General features: G+C 41.9%; 2 protein-coding genes across 3 annotated transcripts in view; both read left to right on the top strand.

Annotated features, from left to right (window-relative positions):
* Positions 1–4,770, top strand: part of MGA (MGA, MAX dimerization protein) — a 107,329-nt gene extending 102,559 nt beyond the window's left edge. Inside the window, exon 23 of one of the 2 annotated variants that reach the window (XM_008048432.2) lies at positions 867–4,770. In XM_008048432.2, the coding sequence (XP_008046623.1) occupies positions 867–2,128 (1,262 nt within the window). In that variant the 3' untranslated portion in view covers positions 2,129–4,770. The remainder of the gene's footprint in view (positions 1–866) is intronic. The other variant, XM_008048426.2, reaches the window with a different exon arrangement.
* A 4,321-nt stretch (positions 4,771–9,091) lies between these two features.
* MAPKBP1 (mitogen-activated protein kinase binding protein 1) overlaps positions 9,092–23,106 on the top strand; it is a 56,945-nt gene continuing 42,930 nt past the window's right edge. Inside the window, exons 1-2 of the mRNA XM_021707514.1 lie at positions 9,092–9,223; positions 9,785–10,007. Of these exons, the coding sequence (XP_021563189.1) occupies positions 9,891–10,007 (117 nt within the window). The 5' untranslated portion in view covers positions 9,092–9,223; positions 9,785–9,890. The remainder of the gene's footprint in view (positions 9,224–9,784; positions 10,008–23,106) is intronic.

Below are 23,106 nucleotides of genomic sequence, written 5' to 3' on the forward strand. Positions count from 1 at the left end.
AGGATCGCCGGAGCCCAGCATGTTGAGGCTGCGGTGGCTGGGAGCGGCCACTGCACTCCACTCTGGGCGACAGAGTGAGACTCCAACTCAAAAAACAAAAAAGATACATGGTCTCACTTTGTTGCCCAGGCTGATCTCAACTAGCTCCTAGCCTCAAGCAGTCTTCCTGCCTTAGCCTTCCAAAATGCTGGGAATATAGGCATGAGCCCCCGTTCCCCACCATAGTTCTTGTGTTAATAAATATTTGTCAGTTGTTTTTTTTTTTTTTTTGTACTCAGAGATAGCCCATTTTTGTTTTACTGGTCTGATTTAGTTTGAGCACCACTGCCTTTTGGGGAAAAGGGCAAAGTGGAAAAGGAAGTCTTAGTGATGATTAGGTTCCAGGTATCTGAATTTTTATTCATGCAAAAGGGTATCCTTATTGATACTAAAATCTTAGTTACTTTGTTGTCATTGTTAGCCAATGGTTTTTTGTGTCTATCTGCTGCCAAACCCACTCTGGAGGACTCATCCTTTTCTCTTACCATGCTGCCTAGGGCTTCATTTTCCCCTCAAAGAAGCAGTTAATTGAGTGAACAGACTCAAGATACATTTCTTCTCAGGACTAGAATTAACTTGAGGAACATTTCTATAAAGTAACTAAATGGAACTTTTATTAATGGTGGAATATTAAAAAGTCTTTTGGTTGGGTTTTACTTGACTATTTCTTGTTAGGTTAGTTCTATACTTTGAAGAACTGACTTGTTTTCATTTTTTTGATGAATAGACTGGAAAATTTTGGCTACAACTTCTTAAGATGGTCATTTGGTAAGATAGATATACCTAACACTGTAAATCTAAACAAAATTTTCTCTTATTCTTTTCAGAAAATGATGACTTATTTATGATGCCACGAATTGTTAATGTCACATCACTGGCCACAGAGGGAGGTTTGGTAGATATGGGTGGCAGCAAATATTCTCATGAAGTTCCTGATGGCAAGCCACCTGACCACCTGAAAGATACCATGAGGAATGATGATAACTCTTTAGAGGATTCAAGTAGAATCTCTTCCAGAGCGAACCATAGAGATGGCAGAGTTTTTCTGGCAAATAAAGAGTCTGCTTTTCCACAAATAGTTGATGTTACCAGTATGCAGGAAGCACAGGAGTTCTTACCTAAAAAGATTTCTGGTGATTCAAGAGGAATTCAGTATAAATGGAAAGAGAGTGAATCGAGAGGGGATAGACTGAAGTCAAAGGAGTCCTCATTTCATAAGTTAAAGATGAAAGATCTCAAGGACTCAAGCATAGAGATGGAACTGAGGAAAGTAACATCAGCTATAGAGGAAGCAGCTCTTGATCCCAGTGAACTTCTGACTAACATGGAAGATGAGGATGATACTGATGAGACACTGACTTCCCTGCTCAATGAGATTGCCTTTCTTAATCAACAACTAAACGATGACTCTGTTAGCCTGGCTGAACTGCCCAGCTCTATGGATACAGAATTCCCAGGGGATGCTCGACGGGCTTTTGTCAGTAAACTTCCTCCTGGGAACAGAGCAGCTTTCCATGTTGGGCACTTGGGAACTGGCTTGAAAGAGTTGCCTGATGTTCAAGGGGATAGTGACTCCATCAGCCCCCTTCTCTTGCACTTGGAAGATGATGACTTTTCTGAGAATGAAAAACAGCTTGCAGAACCAGCCTCTGAGCCAGATGTGCTTAAGATTGTTATTGATTCAGAGATAAAGGATTCCCTCCATTCCCACAAGAAAGCAAGTGATGGAGAGAAGAGTACTTCTGGCCTCTCTGCAGAGCCTGAAAGTGGTGTGTCCTCACCCCCCATCCTACACATGAAGACTGGTCTGGAGAACAGCAGCAACACAGATACTTTGTGGAGGCCTATGCCAAAGTTGGCACCTCTAGGTTTAAAAGTAGCTAATCCTTCCAGTGATGCAGATGGTCAGAGTCTCAAGGTGATGCCTTGTTTAGCACCTATTGCTGCCAAAGTTGGGTCAGTTGGACACAAAATGAACTTAACAGGAAATGACCAGGAAGGCCGGGAGAACAAAATGATGCCTACATTGGCACCTGTTGTGGCTAAATTGGGCAACACTGGGGCTTCACCAAGTTCTGCAGGGAAATGAACTTATTTGTCCTCAGGCAGAAGACAGGCTATGAGGGGAAATTGAATTTCACCTCCTTTCTCTTCAGGCATCTGTTTGTGTCTTGGAACTTTGATCCTTGACTTTGATGATGCGGTGGATAATGATGGAGAAAGGGGCTAGGGTGCTGACCATGGTATAAGAAGTACTATGAAAATCTGATCATGTTAAAATGTGTTACCTCACTTGTGGTGCTGGGTCCTCTCATCCTCTAGACGATGTGATCCATTACTGAACACGAGGTGCCCCTTTTACCCAAGGAATTCATAACAAGATTTTGGCTCCATAGTGGTTCCTGGTTCTTCCCCTCAAGAAAAAAAGCTGCTTGCGACTTTGGAGTTGCTATGGACTGAACTGTAGCTGATAGCTGTTGGGTTAAGTCTGAAATCTAAGGAATGAGATGCACTTGTGCAAAGGGATCCAAAAGAGATAGTTTTTAGTTGAGTTTTCAAGAATAGGGAGAGAGAGGATGGGTACCATGGAATACCAAAGTGAAGGACTTTGTGTCTCTCTTTTTTCATATCTCAAGTAGCTCCCATTCCCTCACCTTATCAATCAGAATTACAAATGCAAGCCTTCTGGTAAAGTAGGGATGCTTTTAACTTTTATTATTAAGGTAATTACTTTGAGATCTTAAAAAAAATAGTTCTCCTTTATTGTATTTGTGGGTATTAGAAAGTTTATTTCACAGTGCCAGGGATTTTTACTGAGAATATGCATCCTGGAGGTAGGCATAGAGGGACCCTACCCCTTTCACAAATCATGTCACTCAAGAGACAGCTAAAGCATTCTCTCCCCAGATCAGAGACAGTGGCCAAAATAAAAAAATATGGGGCTGGATAGTTCCCAAATCAAACCAGCCTCCTGGTGCTTGAAGGTTTCATTCACTATTACCTGCACAGGATGTAAAGGAAAGAAAAGTCACAGTAGGCACTCTTTACCAGGGAAATAAGGCAGTATTTGAATCACAAGATATATTTTTTATCTGCTACCATGGATTCAATGATCTGTAGAGCTTTTTCACTCATTAGCTGTCAGGGTATGAAGGACTGACAGTCTGTAAAGATAAAGATATTTATATTTTTGTATAGTTGTTTTCATAGATTTCTCAAAGGCTGAAGTTTTCAACCTAGAAGATGAGATTTGTACTGAGTATAGAAATGATGTTTCCTATCTAGTTTGTAAATAATCACGGTGCACTTGAGGGGTCTCTTGGAAACTCCTGGGGGCAAGAATCACTATTCTGAAACTGTATAGACTGGGGATTTAGCTGCTGCATTTTGCCTTTCTTAAATAATTATATTTTGGAATGTAACCCCTGTTCTGTCTTCATTGACAGGATTTGCTTGTGTTGTAAAACACTAACACAAGAGCTTCCAGTGCCTGGGCTGTGCCTAGGTGATACTATTTCTCCTACATCCCATCTTCTTTAACCCAAATCCCACTCAGCATACTTTAGACCTAGGTTTTGAGACCAACTTTGGAATGGATCTAGCCAGTGAATTATTACTTCCATGGTTGGTTCCCTTCCTGTGAACTCTGGTAATCAACAGATTGAAAAGGGTGGAAAAACTTCTGCAAATTGCAGTGTGAGCAAATCTTGCTGGTTTTGTGCTGCTTGCCTTTCTAGACCTGCTCATCAGCACTTAATCTTTCCTCCCCTAAAGGTTACTGAAGAAGCTTGAAGGAGGTAAAGGGTGCTCCTCAGCTTCTCCTTATCCCTTCCACTCTTTACCCTGCAGATTTCATTAAATGCCTTAGCCAACGAGTCCAGGACCTGTCCCCCCTGCTAATAATTGTCCTTAGAGATGCTAGTACTTTAATCCAGGTATAACAGTTTCCCATTATTTCCTTACTTGTCTCTTTCCCACATTTCCTCGTGACTTCTCAAGCTCTTGTGGCTTTTGAAGGTCAGCCCAGGAGCAGGCAAGTGAGTAAACAATCCTCAGGAAAAGAAGGACCATTTTAGCTTCAGAACACTTTTTTTTTTTTTTTTTTTTTTTTAGAAGATAGACAAACACATAGTAATTCTTGATTGGAGGATATTTGACTCTGTTTATGAGAGATGTACAAAGATGGAAACGAGGCATGATTCCAGGTATTTAGTGGAAAGGCTGCAGATGTCATTACAAACCCCTAAGATCCAGTGTTCTCAAGACCTCTTAGAACTAGATGTTGTCAGGGATAACTCGAGGAGGGCTCAGTCTTCAGAACAGTCCTGCAGTCTTGACAGAAATCTAAAATCTCCAAAAACTCCTACCCTTTAACCTTACCCCAGGGGAAACTAATCTATGAAAATTACATGTGTGATGATGAAAGATTGAAGTGTGAGGAGTTGAGGAACCTGGAAGATGGTGAGCTGTCACCCTAACTCTATAAGAAGCATGATCTCAGTAGATTGATAATTCGCCTTTTTATACATCTGTAAATAAATGGAATGTTTTTAAGAATATAATTATGTCAGATTTAGCATTTTCTTTTATATATTAAATATATATATATATCTTTCCTTTTCTGCTTTTGAAAGTGACTATTTTTTTAGAAACCTAAGAACAGAAGAAGTTTGGAGATTGAAAGGCAGAATGTATAAACCTGAAATAAATCAGTTACAACAGTGAAAGCAGGAATTCGTGTTGGGAGGCTTGTGCCAAGTTGGAGTATAGAATTCTAATGCCATAAAACATGTTTGAGAGAAGTGCCACTAAAGTAATTTTATTATAGAAATTATTTTGGTGTTTTACTCCTTGTACCATGTTTTACATGGAGGTTTCAAAATGTTGTACAACTTGATGGCTATGAAGAAAGGCTAATCTCATACTACCAGTGTATACAAGACAGTTTATCTGTTACCCTGGGGAATGACGGGACTGAAACACAATCTTAGTGACTGAGGACAGTAGGTCTTCTTAAGGCAAGTAGTTACATAATTTTTATTTATTTATTTTTTAGAGACAGGATCTTGCTCTGTTACTCAGGCTGGAGTGCAGTGGTGTGATCATAATCCACTGTAATCTCGGGCTCCTGGGCTCAAGGGATCTTTCCTTCTCAGCTTCCTGAGTAGCTAGAACTACTGGTGCACATCGCCACATCTGGCTAATTTTATTAATTTTTTTTGTAGAGATGGGGTCTTGCTATGTTGCCCAGGCTGGTCTCAAACTCCTGGTCTCAAGCAATCCTCTTGTCTCAGCTTCCCAAAGTGCTGGAATTACAGGCATGAACCACCATGCCCAGCCCCAGTAGTTTCATAATTTACAAAAAAGTTTAAAGGAATCTTTTAGACATTGAACTCTGTTTATGACCACTAACAGATCAAGTCCAGTTATATAAGCTTTGTGCAAGTTGCTCACTTTGTATAATTTTGTAGTAAATGCAGTGGTTTCCCCCCCCCAAGAATCATAGATGAAAAACAGATGTTAGGCCTTTCTATAACAAGTTTGAAAATGTTTTGAACATGCAAGAGCAGATGATCCATATATTATTTTGGGCAAAGTTTAGTAGGATAGGTGAATTTTCCCCCCTAATTTTACTGGTTGAGATATTTGAGATGGAATAGGGCAAATTGAGAGATACATATACACTTTGAAGATGGGTCTAGAAAATAATGATAACTCTTGTCTCTTTCTCCCAGATTAAAAAAAAAACAAAACAAAAAACATGCACAGTGGCAGCATATTTTCAGGCTTTTTTTTTTTTTGAGTTGGAGTCTCACTCTGTTGCCTAGACTGGAGTGCAGTGGCCGCTCCCGACCACTGCAGCTTCGACCTGCTGGGCTCCCGCAATCCTTCTGCCTCAGCCTTCCAAGTAGCCAGAATTACAGGCATGTGCTACCATGCCCAGCTGATTTTTTGATTTATTGTAGAGATGAGGTCTCGCTTCCCAGGCGGGTCTCAAACCTCCGGGCTCAGGCATTCCACTCACCTTAGCCTCCCAAAGGCACGGGATTACAGGCTGAGCCACCGATCCCGGCTTCAGGCTCTTTTATAGAGAATGGCTGATAACCAAGAATCAATACATTTCTTGCACAAAATTGTTGGTTTTCAGGAAAGTGCTCTAAGGGCATCAATACTTCCATGTCATTGTATTACTGCTAATGAAATTTTACATGGATATGAATGGGTGCAGAGAAAATTAAATATTCATATTTCTAGGTGGAGAAAAAGTTGTTAAAAATGCATTTTTGAAATAGAGGGAAGTAATTTGATATATACAACTTTTAAACCAAGGCATAACTAATACATTAGATATGACTGAACTGCTCTACCAAGGCACATAAGTGTTGAGTAATAGTGATGGAGGTGTGTGTGCAGGTTGGGAAAGCTAAACCATGGGATGAGTTGGATATCAAAGCAGTCTTGGATCCCAACTGTAGTCATTGGTCTCAGCTGTCTCACAGTGCCGTGCATGTAAAGGTGCTCAATAAATATTTGAATTAATGAGCAAATATTTATTCTAGCCTGTTAGTTTTACAGAATCTTACAATTATAACTTATTTGCATGTTAAGCCTAGAGTGAACCTAACAATTTGATCTAATGAGAATAGTGCTAAACAGACAACTATGTAACATCTGTTCCCATACATCTGGAATTTTAGAATTTGACAAACATCGTGTATAGATGTTTAGGACATAACAGCAGAATAAAAAGTGAAATAGTTCATGGATGATTAAATACTTATGTAAGGGTCAACTGCATTTTGGAGGATGTGATAGCAGGCACAGTTGCATGTCATTAATGACAGGGATACATTCTGAGAAACATGTTGCTAGGTGATTTTCTTAAGCAAACATCATAGACTATTACGATGTACTTATACAAACTTGGATGGTATAGCCTACTACATGTCTAGGCTATGATACAGTTTTGCTCCTAGGTTACAACCTGTACAGCATGTTACTGTACTGAATACTATAGGCAGTTGTAACAGTGGTATTTGTGTATTGAAACATACAAAGGGACAGTAAAAATATGATACTATAATCTTAGACCATGCACTCTGTCATTGACTGAAATGTCATTATGTGGTGCATGACTATTAAGTTTTAGTGGGGAAAGGTGAATAACGCTTCTATTCACACTTGGGCCTGGAAGTGTATATTTATTGAGGAATTAATTCCTGAAGAATAGGAATAGCCTACAGCCTATTCCCATATTGGCATAGTACCTAGACAACAAAGGTTAGACTGATTTGTGAAGAATTAAAAATGTGTGGTTTTGACAAACTTAGAATTATCCAGATTTCATACTTAAGAAATTTCCCTGATTACACTGCTCTCCGTTTTTTCATCTAGATCATCTTACACAAGGAAAACAGGAACTGTGATTTGCCTCTTTAGCTTCAGATAAGGGTAATTGGGGGAACATTTTCTCTCAGGGGATAAACCAGGGTAGCTTTGGACAAAAAAATGATGAATGACACTTTGTAAACTCATTTACCTGACCATGAGTGGGTTAGGTAAGTGAGAAAACTGCTAGTGGATACAAAAATGATCTAGAGAGGATTAGGGACAATTCTTATGGGCAAAATTTTTTCTAGTGTTATGGGTGGAAATGACAGTTGCTGAGATCTGCAGCATACACCAGGTGGCACCATTTATTAGTATTAGCTTTTACTCTAATGCAGAGGTCAAATCACAGACTAGCAAAGGGCTGACGGAACTGTGTTGTGGCTAATGGCTCTTGCCTTCGGATTTGGGAAATACATTTGAAAATCCCATTTTATGTTTCATCACATTTGCATTGCATGGTTAAAGAGAAGGTCACATGCTGTTGAAAATCCCATTTTATGTTTCATCACATTTGCATTGCATGGTTAAAGAGGTCACATACTGTTGTCAGTTTTAGGGGGTAACATCTGTCATCTCCATGTCAACTTGTGAGTTTTACATACGTAATTTTTAATACATGGCTACAACACACGCAAATATCTGCTTTGCCACAGCAATGAATTTAGAGGTTCTTAACCTCTTGCTAACATGTCTCCCACAGGGATTCCAAAGAGCTGGATAGGGTGAGACACCCAAGTCTTTTCTGGCTTAGGCTTTTTCATAAGGTAATTTCTTACAGCAGTACCCAGGAGAATCCTGGGGCTCCTAGAAAGTAAACTCTTAGGCTTAATATGTAATGATATATCTGTATTTCCGCCATGAGGTAGAAAAGTTATATCACTCGATCTGGTGTCAGGGAGCTTGTCAGTGACGTTGGCAAGTAATAGTTCTAGGGGAAAGGATTCACAATTGAATTTTGACAGGAGCAAGGAAACGATCTGGAGCAACAAAGTCCTAGTTAACTTTGGGTGAGAGCACGAAAAAAAACACAAAACAGTATATCCACTAGTCTTCCCTTCCCATACCTTCCGCCCACGCTTAAAGCTCTTCAAGGCAACCGTTTACGTCCCATTTCATTCATCTTAACCAATCAGGTTACCGAGTTCAAAACACTTATTGCGATTGAATTTGGGTACTCAGAAGAGTCCTTCCCACGTGGATCAACGCAAAGCTATTCCGACTGCTTTAAAAATCCCAACGCTCGAGAACGGCGAGAGGAGCGTTCCTTGGCTGTACCTCAGTCTTGTAATTCTGAGCTAGGCATTAATTTCGGCTATGGCCCCTCGGGCCTATCAAATGCCAACGTGAGCACCCTGGGGGCGTGGTTATCGTCTTGGGGCTTTAAGAAGTGCGATTCTCTGGGGAACTAGGCCTGATGATACCATAAAAGGCTTGGCTCTCTCAATTCTGAAGCCATGTTCTTCTGACCTTCCACAAAGAGTGGTACCCGCAGTAGCTCTGTGCGGAATCCGTGGTTCTCGAGGCCCAAATCCTCTGCTTCCTAGGCTCTTTCATTGGCTCCGCCCCCTCAAACCTTGTTAGTCCACTCTGGAAACGCCCTCCTGGCTCCTGGCCGCACCTCCTCGCGTCGGCCCCGCCCATCCAGCCCGGAGCTTGGCCCAGGCGGTAGTTCGCGTTTTGAGCCGCTCGTGCCACCATAGCTGCTTGCTGCCGCTGCTGCGGCGGAGCTGAAACTGCCGAGCGCGATGCCCGAGGGCGCTTTGAGCCTGGTGGCCCCCGCGCCCCGGGGCTGGTGAGGCTGGGCCCTAGCGGGGGCGCTGACGAGTAGCAGGGCTCCTGAGTCGGGCGAGAGAGAAAGGTCCAGAGCCGCTGTGGAGGGCGGAGAGCGAGCTCCGGCGGGCAGGCGGGTGGGGGAGGGAGGCGCCCGTGGTAGGACGAGTTGCTGGGCCACAACGAGCCCCGCCGCACCGAGTCCCTGCGACCGCCACCGCAGGAGCCCAGGCCCCCTGTGGATTTCCCCCAGTGGTCTCGCCGGCCTCCTCCCTTGGCCACAGCAGTTGCCATGGGAACAGTTGGGCATTAACGGGGACCAGACCGGCCGCTAGCCCTACTAGGGCCCATTCCATCTCTTCTCTCTAGTTAAACGCCTCTGGCAGGCGTGGGCCTAGCATTTATTCGCGGCTCAGGATTTTCTTCTTTTTCTTGAGTCTGTGCTTACGACATTGGGATAAACCGTGCAGGGCTTGAAGGTGGGGATAAGGGAAAAGGAGAGGGCGGCATCTAGAGGTAAAACTGCAGGCTTAACTAGGTGGAAGGTAAGACTGTGACGCTAAGGTGGCCCTTGCCGTCTCAGGTTATTGAAAGGGCATATTAGAGGGCCCTGTGGAGTGGGAAGGCAGTGCAGCTGCTGAGACAAGACACAGGACTGGGCCGGGGACTGTCCCACGGGGCTCCTCCTCATGATGGCTGTGGAAGGGTCAACCATTACCAGCCGGATCAAGAACCTGCTGAGATCCCCCTCCATCAAACTACGCAGGAGTAAGGCAGGAAACCGACGGGAGAACCTCAGCTCCAAGGTGAGTCCTAGTATTGAGAGCCACCTCTTTCCAGCCCTACCTTTTTCTGCTCCATGTTCCTCCTTAACCTCCCTTTTTTCTTGGAAGGAAGATAACAGAAGCTGCTGTTGGCGCTAAAGGATCAAATGTGCTTGTCTTATGTTTTAATCAACTAAATAAGCCCTACAACTTTGGTTTCAGGTGGAAGGAAAAAGAGCAACAAGGGGGGCATGCTGAGATTCATCCATGAGAAAAGGTGACTAGGAAGGAGGCAGGCAACCTGAATTCATTTGTGGTCCCACTACACATTAAGCATGTGCTTGGGAAGCCAGTTGATATGCTATGACTCAGTTTCCCTTCCTGGAAAAGGGTAGTGGGACCACATACCTGGTGAAGGGCTAAGCTGTGACTAATACAGCTGCAGGTGTTAATGCAACAGCTGGGGTTATGTAAGACTGTAGTAGCAGAAAGAAATGTGCCAAAACACCTAGTCTGAGGAATTGACTTGGCAATTGCTCTTGCCTGGGGTCAAAATAAATTTGTCTCCTCAAGAAGCCTAAGTTAATTTAACTGAAGCTTCTTGGCTTCTCCAGAATGATAATGTGCAAGGAGTCAGATATCTACCAGCAAAACAGCTCTCCTGGTTTGCCCTTGGACATTGCTTATCTCATTCACTGTATGCCAAGAGCCACATCCCACCTGGCTGCAGATAGTCCTCAGAGGCAAAGTTCTTTCTGTCCCTTCTATTGTCTGGGTTTCAGTCCTTATGCTTCATCCCACTAAATAAGCCCTACAACTTTGGGTTGACAGCATTTATTTAATTCCTTGAGGGAATCCAGGGTTTTGTTCCCACAGAATCAGATTAGGTTTTATGTCTTATTAGTGGCCTGTAAACACATAATATTGTGGTGCAGAATTGCTGTAGGGAGAGGCAGGCATTTGAGACAACAGCATTTTATTGCCTTGCCTATATCTCTTGAGAGATGAGTAAATCCTGTGAGGGATGATTTAGGGTGCCATTGTACAACATGGCAGGGTCTGGGAGGACTTATTTCAGATCCCTGTCCTTTAACAGAACTTTAACTGGGTTTGTTAGGAAGGTGAACAGCTTCCCTGTATGTTTCAGCAGAGGTTGTATTGAATCACAGTTTGCCACAAGGTTTTATGGTAGTGGAGACAGTGACTCCCAAGGCTTCTTATTAATCATTGTTTCTGTTCTCTTGAGGCAGGAAAATGAGCCTGAAACTTAGAAATTGTTCTTAGATAATGATGCTGTTTGCTCATTCTTAGTACTGCAAGTGCTCATGTTCTTGGCTGGTAACTTGGCAGTGACTAGCTCTATTAGAGCAATCTTCTCATATCTTTGACCTCTTTTTCTGACCAGGAATGGTATATGTAGTAGAATTGTATAACAGGGCCGGGCTCGGTGGCTCAGCCTGTAATCCCGCGCCTTTGGGAGGCTGAGGTGAGTGAATTGCCTGAGCCCGTGGGTTCGAGACCCGCCTGGGCAGCGAGACCCCATCTCTACAATAAATAAAAAAATCAGCCGAGCGTGGTGGCTCATGCCTGTACTTCCGGCTACTCGGAAGGCTGAGGTGGAAGGATCGCTGGAGCCCAGCAGGCCGAGGCTGCGGTAGCTGGGAGCGGCCACTGCACTCCAGTCTGGGCGACAGAGTGAGACTCCAACTCAAAAAAAAAAAAAAAAAAAGAACTGTATAATAGGAGTTGAGTCGTCACTGTTAATACTTACTGTAATTTTGGTCTGGAATCTAGAAGGTATAGTTGCCAGCCTTAACACTTCTCATGTCATTCAACATTAATGCATTCAACAAGTGTTTTTTGAGTGTCTATTAGTTGTGGAATCAGTGATGAATAAAACATTCTTGCCATCAAACAGCTTGTGGCTAGTAAGACATGTAAACACATAATTACAAGAGGATGTATTAAGTGCCGTTCTTGAAGTTTGCATACGTTATTAATGGAAGCAACCTAAGTTAAGTCAGTTCAGGAGAATTAGGAAATTCTTCACAGTGAAAAGAATGCTTGAAGTCTGAGTCCTAAGGCAGGAGGAGAAGACTCTTCAGGAAAACATTAGAAAAAGGGGCATTCCTGGTATCATCATTAAACATCCCCATTTTAAATAGGAATTCCATGCTTCAGACTGCTTTAAATGGCTTTGTCTGTCTTAAAGCTGTGTCTGAAGGAAATACATAGCTGAAGTTGAATGGCCCTTGAATGGTCTAACAGAACAAGAACACTGGTGCATATCTTTGGCACCCAAGAGAAATAACTATCTTTGTGTACCTAGGACCCTAGAGATGCTTTCTCTTTTTACTTAAGATTATTCTAAGTTTGCCTGTGGTGATCCACATAAGACCTAATGTATTGGACACTGTGTGTTGCTTTAATATATGGTGGCTGTAGATAATATGATAACAGAAAACTTGTGATTCATGGGTAGCTAATTCTGATATAAGATTTGAAGACAAAATTGCATATTCTTCTTTTGGGGGGGCAAGGAGGAAATGTCAGAGAGCTTTTTGTAGCTCTGACTTCAGATGGCCTCCTGCTTTGAATTACGCTGTTCTTTCTGTCTAAAATAGCCTACCTTCTCCTTTTCACCAAGTTCTACACTTATTTTGGGGTCCAACTCCATATTTATCAGAGCCAAGGGCTTTCTCTGACTAGCCCCACTACTTTGAAACCAACTTCCAAGAGTTTCTTTTATATATGTTTTCATTTACCAAGGTCAGAAGTCATGTTCTTTATTTCCTTTATGTCATGCTGTTTAGAATGGTGTAAGATAGGTAGTACATACATAAGTAATAGATGGATAAGAACAATTTAAAGATGTCAAATATAGTGGGGCTAAACTTGGACTTCCAGATGAATAAGAAATAATCAGGGTCCGGCGCAGTGGCTCACGCCTGTAGTCTCTGCACTTTGGGAGGCCAAGGCAAGAGGATTGCTTGAGTCCAGGAATTGAAGACCAGCCTAGGCAACAGCAAGAACTCATTTCTGCACCAAAAAAAAAAAAAAGAAAAGAAAAAAGAAAAAAAAAATTAGACATGGAGACATGCACCTGTAGTCCCAGATACTCAGGCGACTGAGGGAGGATTGCTTGAGCCCAGGGGTTCCAGGCTGCAGTGAGCTGTGATTGTGTCACTGCACTTCAGCCTGGGCAACAGAATGAGATCCTGATTCAAAAAAATTAAATAAATAAAAGTAAAGAAAGAAATAATCAGAAGGAATTTGTGAACTCTTTAGAAAAGAAATCAAAACTAGGATTAATGTTGAACAAGAAGTGGAGATGCAGCCTATTTAGGTGCGAAGGGCATAAGAGAGAAGGGGAAGTATACATATGCAGAACATAGTGCTCAGTAAGGACTTTTTAATTCAGGAGAGACCTAGTAAAAAATACCTTTAAAATATGGTTAAAAGTTGATTTGAGAGAACCAGTTGAGGTAGAGATTTAAGTTAGTGCAGAGATAGTAGATGATGGCTGGGACTTTTATTAAGCTTTTTAAGTCTCTGCAGTGGAGTAAATTGGAAAAGAATGATTTGAAATTTTATGTCAGATTTGCTGAATCTTGGTAAAGTGTAACTCAAAGTTATTGGTTGTAAATACCCTTAGAGTTCAAATCCTGTAGATTCGTCAGTTCCTGCCTCTCATTTCAGTTGAGGGTGTGTTTTCCTTAAGAAGCAAATGTGAGTGTGTGTGCTCTTGGTAACTAAACCTCCTCCTCTTTCCTTAAAGTTTCTGAAAGATTTTTATGTGGAGGGTGCTGGGTTTATTTTTTCTATATTAACAAAGGACAGAAATGGACCGAATCTGATCAGGCAGGATTTAAGTTGGGATACAAAAGGATTTTCTGTGCTTGGACGGCTATTAGATTTTGAAAAAGTAAGTGAGGGGGGGTTTGAAATCTGCCTCCTCAATAGCCACTAATCTGACTTATGGTATGTATTATTCCTTCTGGAAATAATGGGCAAGATGACTTTCTTCTAGTTGTGTTTTTATGATTGCAAATCTAATTCCTCTCTCTCTCTTTTCCCCAAGTTTTTTTCCTGTTTAATTGTGTGGTGTTGCTTTGAGCCTTTTTATAGGTGGCTCTAAGAAGAGTTTGGGTAGGTAGATTTCATGAAGGATTAAAAAAAAAAAGTCAATAATCTAATTTCAGCTTTTGCTCAGTGTGTTTGAGCCCAGATATTATTTGGCAGTGGGGAAACATACTTTTTCAAAGTACTTATGGATCATTAGTGCTAGCTTGATAGCTTGCAACTTGGGGAAGAGGTCAGGAGGGAAGTAAGACATCAGAATACTTGTGCACATTTTAAAACACACATTCCTGGGCCCCATCTTAGCTGTATATAGAATCAGAACCGCCATGGGTAGAGTTTGGTAGTTGTGTATATATCAAGCTCCAGCAGAAGTCCACTGCTGGTTACGAACCCCTGGCCTAGGTGCTAGAACCCAGCAATCTGTTGGCCTCATACCCAAGACCTTATTGAGACTTTCTGGAAGTATAGCTAGCCCACAAAGTGTGCTTGTCTCCTTGAGTAGTTTTTTTTTCCCCAAAATTTTTACTGTGACTTCAATTGTATGCTCTGTAAACTGCCATGTCAGGGATAGATTTGAGAGAGCTACATTGTTGTAGAGTCATATCTGAGGAACTGATCATTGCCATGTTAAAGCAGATCAGCAGGAATTTCCCTGTGGGCAGGATTAGGAAACTTTGTGATAATAACCCTGAGTCCAGGCCAGTCTTTTATGTCACTATTTCACTAGTCACTTCCTTTTGGATTCATAAGAACCAGTAATTTTTTTTTTAAAAGAGCCTTGCTATGTTGTCCAGACTGGGCTCTAACTCTTGGATTCAAGTGATTCTCCTGCCTTGGCCTCCTGAGTACCTGGTACTGGGCATCCCGCTCCCCCAGGCTCCAGTAGTTTGTTTAGTGTTTGATACACACTCTCTGGGATCTCCACCTAGAATAGGTGACTAAGAGCAGGGGTCCCTGTGGCCAGCAGCTCTACCCTTCACTGCCTTTGTGAATGACCTTGGTCAGATTTTCCTTGAGTTTTCCATCTCTAAGGTGCTGTTGAATTAAGGATTGTGAAGTGTTTTAAGATCTTCACAGCAGGTGGTATACAATGAAAAATGCCTGTGTTCTTCTGGTTTTGTTTCTTTGATCTCCATTTCATTCCTCCTTCCACAGCTGCCCTCAGCCTTCAAAGCGATTCTCACTGGAGAGAGGATTCTTCTCTCCCTGAACCCAATACCTCTTTCTTTACTGTCTAAAAATAGCCCAGCCTCTTCAGGCTCTGGACTTGTCTTTTGAAATCATCCCTCATCTACTCTGCCTCACTTTTTTCAGAGTGTACAGCACTGCCGTTTTCCCAGTTTCTTTTCCTTCTCTCAGTTTGCAATTTAGGGCAGGTTCCCTGTTGGATCAATTTAGTCAATGCCTTATTTCCTGCACGTATTTTGAATGTCTTCTATTTGTCACCTGTGTGCTTTTATTTCTTGACTAATGAAAAAAATGTAGGTAGAAGTGAGGCTTTGGCCTGACCTATAACTTCCCTGTCAACCCTAAAGTTGGCTTGGCCGAGTAGAATGGCTCATGCCTATAGTCCCAGCACATTGGGAGGCTGAGGCTGGAGGATCACTTGAGTCCAGGAGCTTGAGACCAGTCTGGGTAACATAGTGAGACCTCGTCTCTACAAAAAAAAAAAAAAAAGGTGTGGTTGCCAGCTACTTGGGAGGCTGACATGGTCGATTGCCAGAGTCCAAGAGATCCAGGCTGTGGTGAGGCATGATCGAGTCACTTTACTCCAGCTTAGGTGACAGAGTGAGTCTCTGACTCAAAAATATAAAATAAAATAAAGTTGGTCTCAGTGCTGTTACCACTATCCCTTTGCTTGGAGAAAGGTCTGGGGCTTGAAATTTGAGACTGTGTTTATTCAAACTGAGCTTCTCTGAGAACATGGTCTGTTCCACTTATTTTCAGAGTATCTGTTGGTTTTTCTTCATCTTCAGACTGCAGTGTTGTTAAGGGGAAAAAACGACAGTGTTTTCAGTAGGATCTGTTAAATTGTACATCACATTCCCACTGCTACAATCTAAGCCTCTACGCTGGGCTCCATTGTTTAATGCAGGCTAAAGCCAGGTTTTCTGTCAGCTTCTTTTTCACAGCAATTCTCAGTAGATATGTAGAATGAGACCTGCTTAGCTTCTTGGATGCTTATTATTCCATTTGTAGATTTTACTTTAACTTGTATTATCTTTTTTTTTTTTTTTTTTGAGTTGGAGTCTCACTCCGTTGCCCAGGCTAGAGTGCAGTGGCATGCCCATGGCCACCTCAGCGTCAACCTGCTGGGCTCAGGTGATCCTTCTGCCTCAGCCTTCCAAGTAGCTAAAACTACAGGTGTGCCCTACAATGCCCGGCTAATTGGTTTTTTTTAATTGTAGAGATGAGGTCTTGCCAAGTTGTCCAGGCTAGTCTCGGACCGCAGGCTCAGGCAATCCACTTGTCTCAACCTCCCAGAGTGCTGGGATTACAGGCTGAGCCACTGAGCCTGGCATATTACCTTTTTTTAAAAAAGGTAGGATGGGGGCAAGAAATAAAAGTGGGTATGACAGCCAGACTGAGCCGGGCTTGGTGGCTCAGCCTGTAATCCCGCGCCTTTGGGAGGCTGAGGTGAGTGGATTGCCTGAGCCCGCGGGTTTGAGACCCACCTGGGCAACTTGGCAAGACCTCATCTCTACAATAAAATCAAAAAAATTAGCCGGGCATGGTAGTGCACGCCTGTAGTTCCAGCTACTTGGAAGGCTGAGGCGGAAGGATTCCCGGAGCCCAGCAGGTCGAGGCTGCGGTGGCTGGGAGCGGCCACTGCACTCTATCCTGGGCCACAGAGTGAGATTCCAACTCAAAAACAACAACAACAACAACAACAACAAACAAACAAAAAAAACCAAAGACAGCCAGACTGGGCAGTGTGAATCTTTAGGGTTGGTATTTTTGAATGCTCAGATTTTTCTAAATCTTTCTTTCCTTTCAACAGATATAGCAGCAGGTCCACAGTGCTTTTTAATTGGTGACAGTATTTACCTCTGGGTTTGAAGGACACTTACAGAAGAATGTGTTCATAATATGAATGTCTCCTCTTAGGCTTCAAGGAAGTGAATTCCACCACCCTTTCATTTTATCAGAGACTGTTTGTAATGCTTTTTTTTTGTTGCTTCCCTATTCTATAAAACAATCCCGTTTTTTTTTTTTTTTTTTTTGGACTGGATTTCTAAGTTTATACATTGTATCTCTTCCGTCTAAAACTGAAATGAGGCTAAAGATGTTTTCCTTTTCTTGCCATGACTGGTGCAGTGGCTTGTACCTGTTAGTTAGTCCCAGCTACTCAGGAGGCTGAGGCAAGAGGATCGCTTGAGCCCAGGAGGTTGGGGCTCCAGTGAGCCATGATCAGCTGTTATACTCCAGCCTGGGTGACAGGGTGAGACCCTGTCTTAACAGAAACAGAAATAAAAACCTGTCTCTTCGTTTATAGTTGAGATTTTTAATTTACTTGAAGATTTTGGAACAACCCTACGTGAACCCATATGGCTGATTCTTTTTTTAACTTTGTCACATGCTCTTTTGGAAGAATCCTGAGAAGGGAGTTTCTTTGGTTCTTCAGGATTTGAACATTGCTCTGCATTCATGCTAAGCCCACCACAACTCCTAATTTCTCATCAGAGTTCTCATTAGACTTTGAGATCTGTCTTCCTTTGAGGGGTGTGTTTGGTCTTTTCTCCATAAGTTTGGCTAACCTCATTAAAGGTGCTGGCACTTAAAAAAAAGAAGCTTAAGCCGGGCTCGGTGGCTCAGCCTGTAATCCCGCGCCTTTGGGAGGCTGAGGTGAGTGGATTGCCTGAGCCCGCAGGTTCGAGACCCGCCTGGACAGCAAGACCTCATCTCTACAATAAATCAAAAAATCAGCCAGGCGTGGTAGCACATGCCTGTAATTCCGGCTACTCAGAAGGCTGAGGCGGAAGGATCGCCGGAGCCCAGCAGGTCGAGGCTGCGGTGGCCGGGAGTGGCCACTGCACTCCAGTCTGGGCTACAGAGTGAGACTCCAACTCACAAAAAAAAGAAACTTAAAAAAATTGTGAAATAGAACAAATATAGGAAAGTTTATTAAATATAATTTTGTGTTGTAAATATAAAATGATCACCTGTGTAACAACCACCCAAATACAGGAAGAAAAAAAATAGAACAATGCCAAGGTGTTGATGGTTTCTGAAGGATGTGATCTATGATATCATACGGTGGGTGAGAATGAAGATGAAGTTTTTGTCTTTGCTAGCCAAGATTGTGTTATTCTTAAAAATTAAGATGTCTGAGGACATCTTGGCTTTTGTTTTCCAAGTTTCTTCTTGTCCCACCTATTATGGATTTATGCCATTCAGTGTTTTCAGGCAGTGTGTGTACTGGAACCACCCCTTTCTACCCTTTGTTGGAAACTGCCAGTGCTTCCTGTCCTCATCTTATACTCCTGGTAGTGAGAGAAATGATATTTGTAGTGGTAATAATAACTAACAGTTATTGGGCTTTTGCTGTGTATTAGGTGCTATGCTAATAAGTATTTTGCATTTATTGTCTCACCCAAGTTTTACAGAACTCTACCCTAAATACTGTTACTGTCTCCATTTTGTCGATGAGAAAACTGATAAGAGAGGTCAGGTGAGTAGCTGGTGGTTACATAGCCTATAAGTGGCTGAGTTGAATTCAGACCTAGACCTTTTCAGTTTCAAAGCCCAAACTTAATCTTTATTCACACTCCTCCAAGGGAGTCTTCGTGTACACATCATGGCACTGTTATTTTACATACATCATTCAGTAACCCATGTCTGTTTACATCCTTGCTCCTCTTCCCACCCCCGTCCCCAGATTTCCTGAACTATTATACCTACTTCTTACCCTGTGGTATTGTTAGAAACTGTGTACCTTGTTCTGTGGTCTGTGAATGTGGAGTTGGCAGAGTGCAGCTGTGTGGTTCCAGATGACTGCGAGCCACAAGCAGTTGCTGCCTCTCTACTGGGGCTGGTTGGGGAGCAAAGTGGACACTGACAGATGACCTGGTTGTTTTTGTGTGTAGGTATTGTGGGGCTTTAAGCTGCTGTGCTCTTGGTTGGTGGTTGATTTTGTAGTTCCTGCTCTTGTTTAGTTGCCAGTGCTACCCCAGATCTCCTCAACTCTGAATTCCACGTCTTTGTTATCTCTGTTGTGAACAACTGACCTTGTGGAGAATAACAGGGTCAAAATGTCTCTTTTTGTTGAAAAAACTGGATTTTGTTTTATTTTTATTTTTTTGAGTCGGAGTCTCACTCACTGGTGTGCAGTGGCATGTTCACGGCCACCATAGCCTTGACCTGCTGGGTGATCCTTCTACCTCAGCCTTCCAAGTAACTGGAACTACAGGCATACACCACCACGCCCAGCTAATTTTTTGATTTATCATAGAGATGAGGTCTTGCCAAGTTGCCCAGGCTGGTCAGAAAAAGCTGGATTTTAAATGCTCTATGCCAAAGTTGATCTGGGTGATGACAGTTGGTGTTCAGTGAATTTGAACATGAGCGGAAACGAGGTCAGTTGCTCATCTGACTCCATTTGGCTGTGCATGCTCCGGGTTGTAAAGTTTGAGCAAATACCTTGCCTCACCTGATCTCAAGTTTCTATTATTTTGATTTCTTTTCTCAAATAGCCAACTGTGATAACATTGTAAGTGCAAAAACATGAGGTTTAAAGACCTGCTTTCCTGCACTGCCTCAGTTTGTCCTGAGCAGTGGGAGCCTCAGGCCAGGTGGATTGGATGGAGGGGAGCCCACAGGCAGTTTGCTGTCATGGGGAAGCAAGGAACTCAGAGCATGCTAAAAAAAACCTCTGGGCCTTGCCGCCTTTCTTCTGCTTAAGAAGAAAGCAAGCAGCTGCCTGTCAGGAATAAACTTGTAACATGGAGGCTTGCCTCCGTTATCCTCACATTCACTGGTTGGCTTCTATTTGAGAGAGCACAGTATCTTTGCACACCGTGATTGTTCCATAATGACCTACTGTTGACTTTTCTAAACATGTTCTTTTTGTTTATGATGCTTTTCTTTACCAGGATGCTTTGGTCTCTCTTATGAGGCCTCTATAGCAGCTGTCACAGAGATGATGCCTCATAACAAACCCAGAATTGGCTAGTGAATAGGGCTTCTCAAGAGTTAATAGGCCAGCATGCTGGCTCATTCCTGTAATCCCAGCACTTTGGGAGGCCAAGGCGGGAGGATCACTTGAGGCCAGGAGTTTGAGACCAGTCTGGGCAACACAGCAAGATCTCATCTCTAAAAAAATAAATAAATAAATAACCTGGGCGTGGTGGTGTTCACCTGTAGTTCCAGCTACTCTGCAGGCTGATGTGAGAAGATGGCTTGAGCACAGGAGTTTGAGGCTTCTCTTTTATTTATAAAATGGGAATGCTAATGCCTCCCTCCTAGGGCTGGTATGAGACTTAAGGAATGTGAAAGCACATTGTAAATTCTAAATAGCTTTACAGCTATAAGGGTTTGCTAATATTATCGGAGTCCATATAGGTATCTAGCACACCAAGGAATTTTCTTCTAATTTGCTGTCAAAATTTTATTCCTTCATGTTCCCATTTGTGAGAAGTCCTCTTTTGTAGGCTCATGTAAGCCCAGTCTCTTCTGTTCCAACATTAATCAACCTCTCTGCATGACTTTTTACTTTATTTTTTTTCTTTCCAATGTTCTAACTTGTATCAACAGTACTTTACTGACCAAAAGGAAGGCTTAGCAATTGTTCTTTTTGATATTAATTACTATGTAATTTATTTCAGGACTATGACTCTGATTTGGGGGGATTTTTTTTTTTTTTAATTCAAACCAGTGAACTCCAGGGATAGGGAGAATCCTGATTTTTTTCTGTGTCTGATTAGAAACCACTGGGATGATGAGCATGCTTTTTAACAGCAGTAACTTCTCTAGATATCGAAATAGCTTTTTTTCTTTTGGGGCTAATTTATATTGAGAAATAATTAGGGAGGTGAATTAGCTTCCTTTAAGACTGAGAGTCTACAGGCATAATAAAAATGTGTTCATTTTACAGCCCATTGTTTTTACATTTCTGATGTTGTGACCAGCGTGAAATATTCTATTTAAACAACTTTTGCTTAGAAAAAATAAATATACATAAAGGTGTAGGGATATAGGTGCAATTATACCCTTATACTATTGGTGAAAGCATACACTGATCCACCCTTCTTGGAGGACAATTTGATAATAGCCATTGGAATAAAACTTTGTATATTCATACTTTTTGATCCAACAGTTATAATTCTGGCATCTTATTCTATGCAAACACACTGCACGACTGTGTATGTGTCTGTATGACTGAATTTTTTTGGTATTATACATAATAGTGAAATTTTGAAGTAATCCAAATAGGGAATTGGCATATATTCATGAAACGAAATTCTTTGTAACTGCTATAAAGAATACGAGTAATCTATATGTATTGATGTGGAAAGGCATACAAGATATATTAAATGGGAATAAAAAGCAAATTGTGTGACAGGTTTTTATGTTAATGAGTATTTATATTTTTGTTAATATGTAGATATGTTAGTATATGCATATGCAAAAGTGAGGCTATAAATACCAAATTGTTGTTAATATTGGTTATCTCAGGGAGGGATAGTAGTTTATGGTGGACTTTCACTATCTATGTTATATATTTCTGTAATGTTTAAAAATTTCACAATGAGCCTGTGTTATTTTTGTAAGTAGAAAAAACAATAAAGATGAACGTCTCTCCAATTTAAACATGTGTATTTCATATGTAAATCCAAAGTACTTAAAATTTAAAATATGTATGCTCATTTTATTAAAGCAATTATGCACAAATGTTATTGAAAAATATATCTGGTATAATAAGCTTTTTTGCTCTTTTTAAAAGTAGCAGTAGGACATAAAAATATTTTCTCGAAAATTCACGATTAGCTTGTTGAATGTGAGATAATTTATTTCTAATATCTTCAAAATACTTTGGTCTTGGTTAGCTTTGATAAATAAAAATATTTTTGGATACTTTTTGAAGTATATGTGTTTTCTGAAAAGATTTTACACAGTTAATATAGAGAAGCATAAAGGAAATAAGTCATCCATAATTCCAACACCCAGAGATAACACTGTTCTGATTATAAAGGACATTTAAAGCTTTTTTAATTTATTTTTATTTATTTATTTATTTATTTGGTTTGCACCCAGACTGGAGTGCAGTGGCTCCCGGCCACTGCAGCCTCGACCTGCTGGGCTCCGGCGATCCTTCCGCCTCAGCCTTCCAAGTAGCTGGAACTACAGGGGCGCGCTACCACGCCCGGCTAGTTTTTGATTTATTGTAGAGATGAGGTTTCGCCAAGTTGCCCAGGCGGGTCTCGAACCCGCGGGCTCAGCCAATCCACTCACCTCAGCTTCCCAAAGTGCAGGATTACAGGCTGAGCCACTGAGCCCGGCTTAAAGCTCTTTTTAAACAACATTGTCACCTCTATTAAAAAATGATCTCTAGTCTTTCTGAACTTTTTTTTTTTTTTTTGAGCTGGGGTCTCACCCTGTCGTCCAGGCTGGAGTGCAGTGGCAAGATCATGGCTCACCACTGCCTTGACCTCCTGGGTTCAGGCAATTCTTCTGTCTCAGCCTCCCCAGTAGCTGGTACTGTAGGCATGTGCCACCATGCCCAGTGTATTTTTTAATTTTTTGTAGAGATGAGTTCTTGCTATGTTACCTAGGCTGGTCTCGAACTCCTGGGCTCAAGCGATCCTCCTGCCTTGGCCTCCCAAAGTGCTGGGATTACAGACCGAATCACCGTGCCTGGCCCTCCTTGGTATTCTTGACTCTTACAGCAGCACTTAATTTGCATCATTCACATGGCATGTACTACTTAGTACCTCGTACAGAAGTTCTTTATGGTTGGATTGCCTGAGTTTGGGGGTTCAAGACCAAACTAGGCAACTTGGTGAGACCTTATCTCTACAATAAATCCCAAAAAAGCTAGCTGGGCATGGTGGTGTGCATC

This window comes from Carlito syrichta, unplaced genomic scaffold (assembly GCF_000164805.1).
Source record: "Carlito syrichta isolate Samal-C Ts95f unplaced genomic scaffold, Tarsius_syrichta-2.0.1 Scaffold47086, whole genome shotgun sequence".
NCBI classification, from domain to species: domain Eukaryota; kingdom Metazoa; phylum Chordata; class Mammalia; order Primates; family Tarsiidae; genus Carlito; species Carlito syrichta.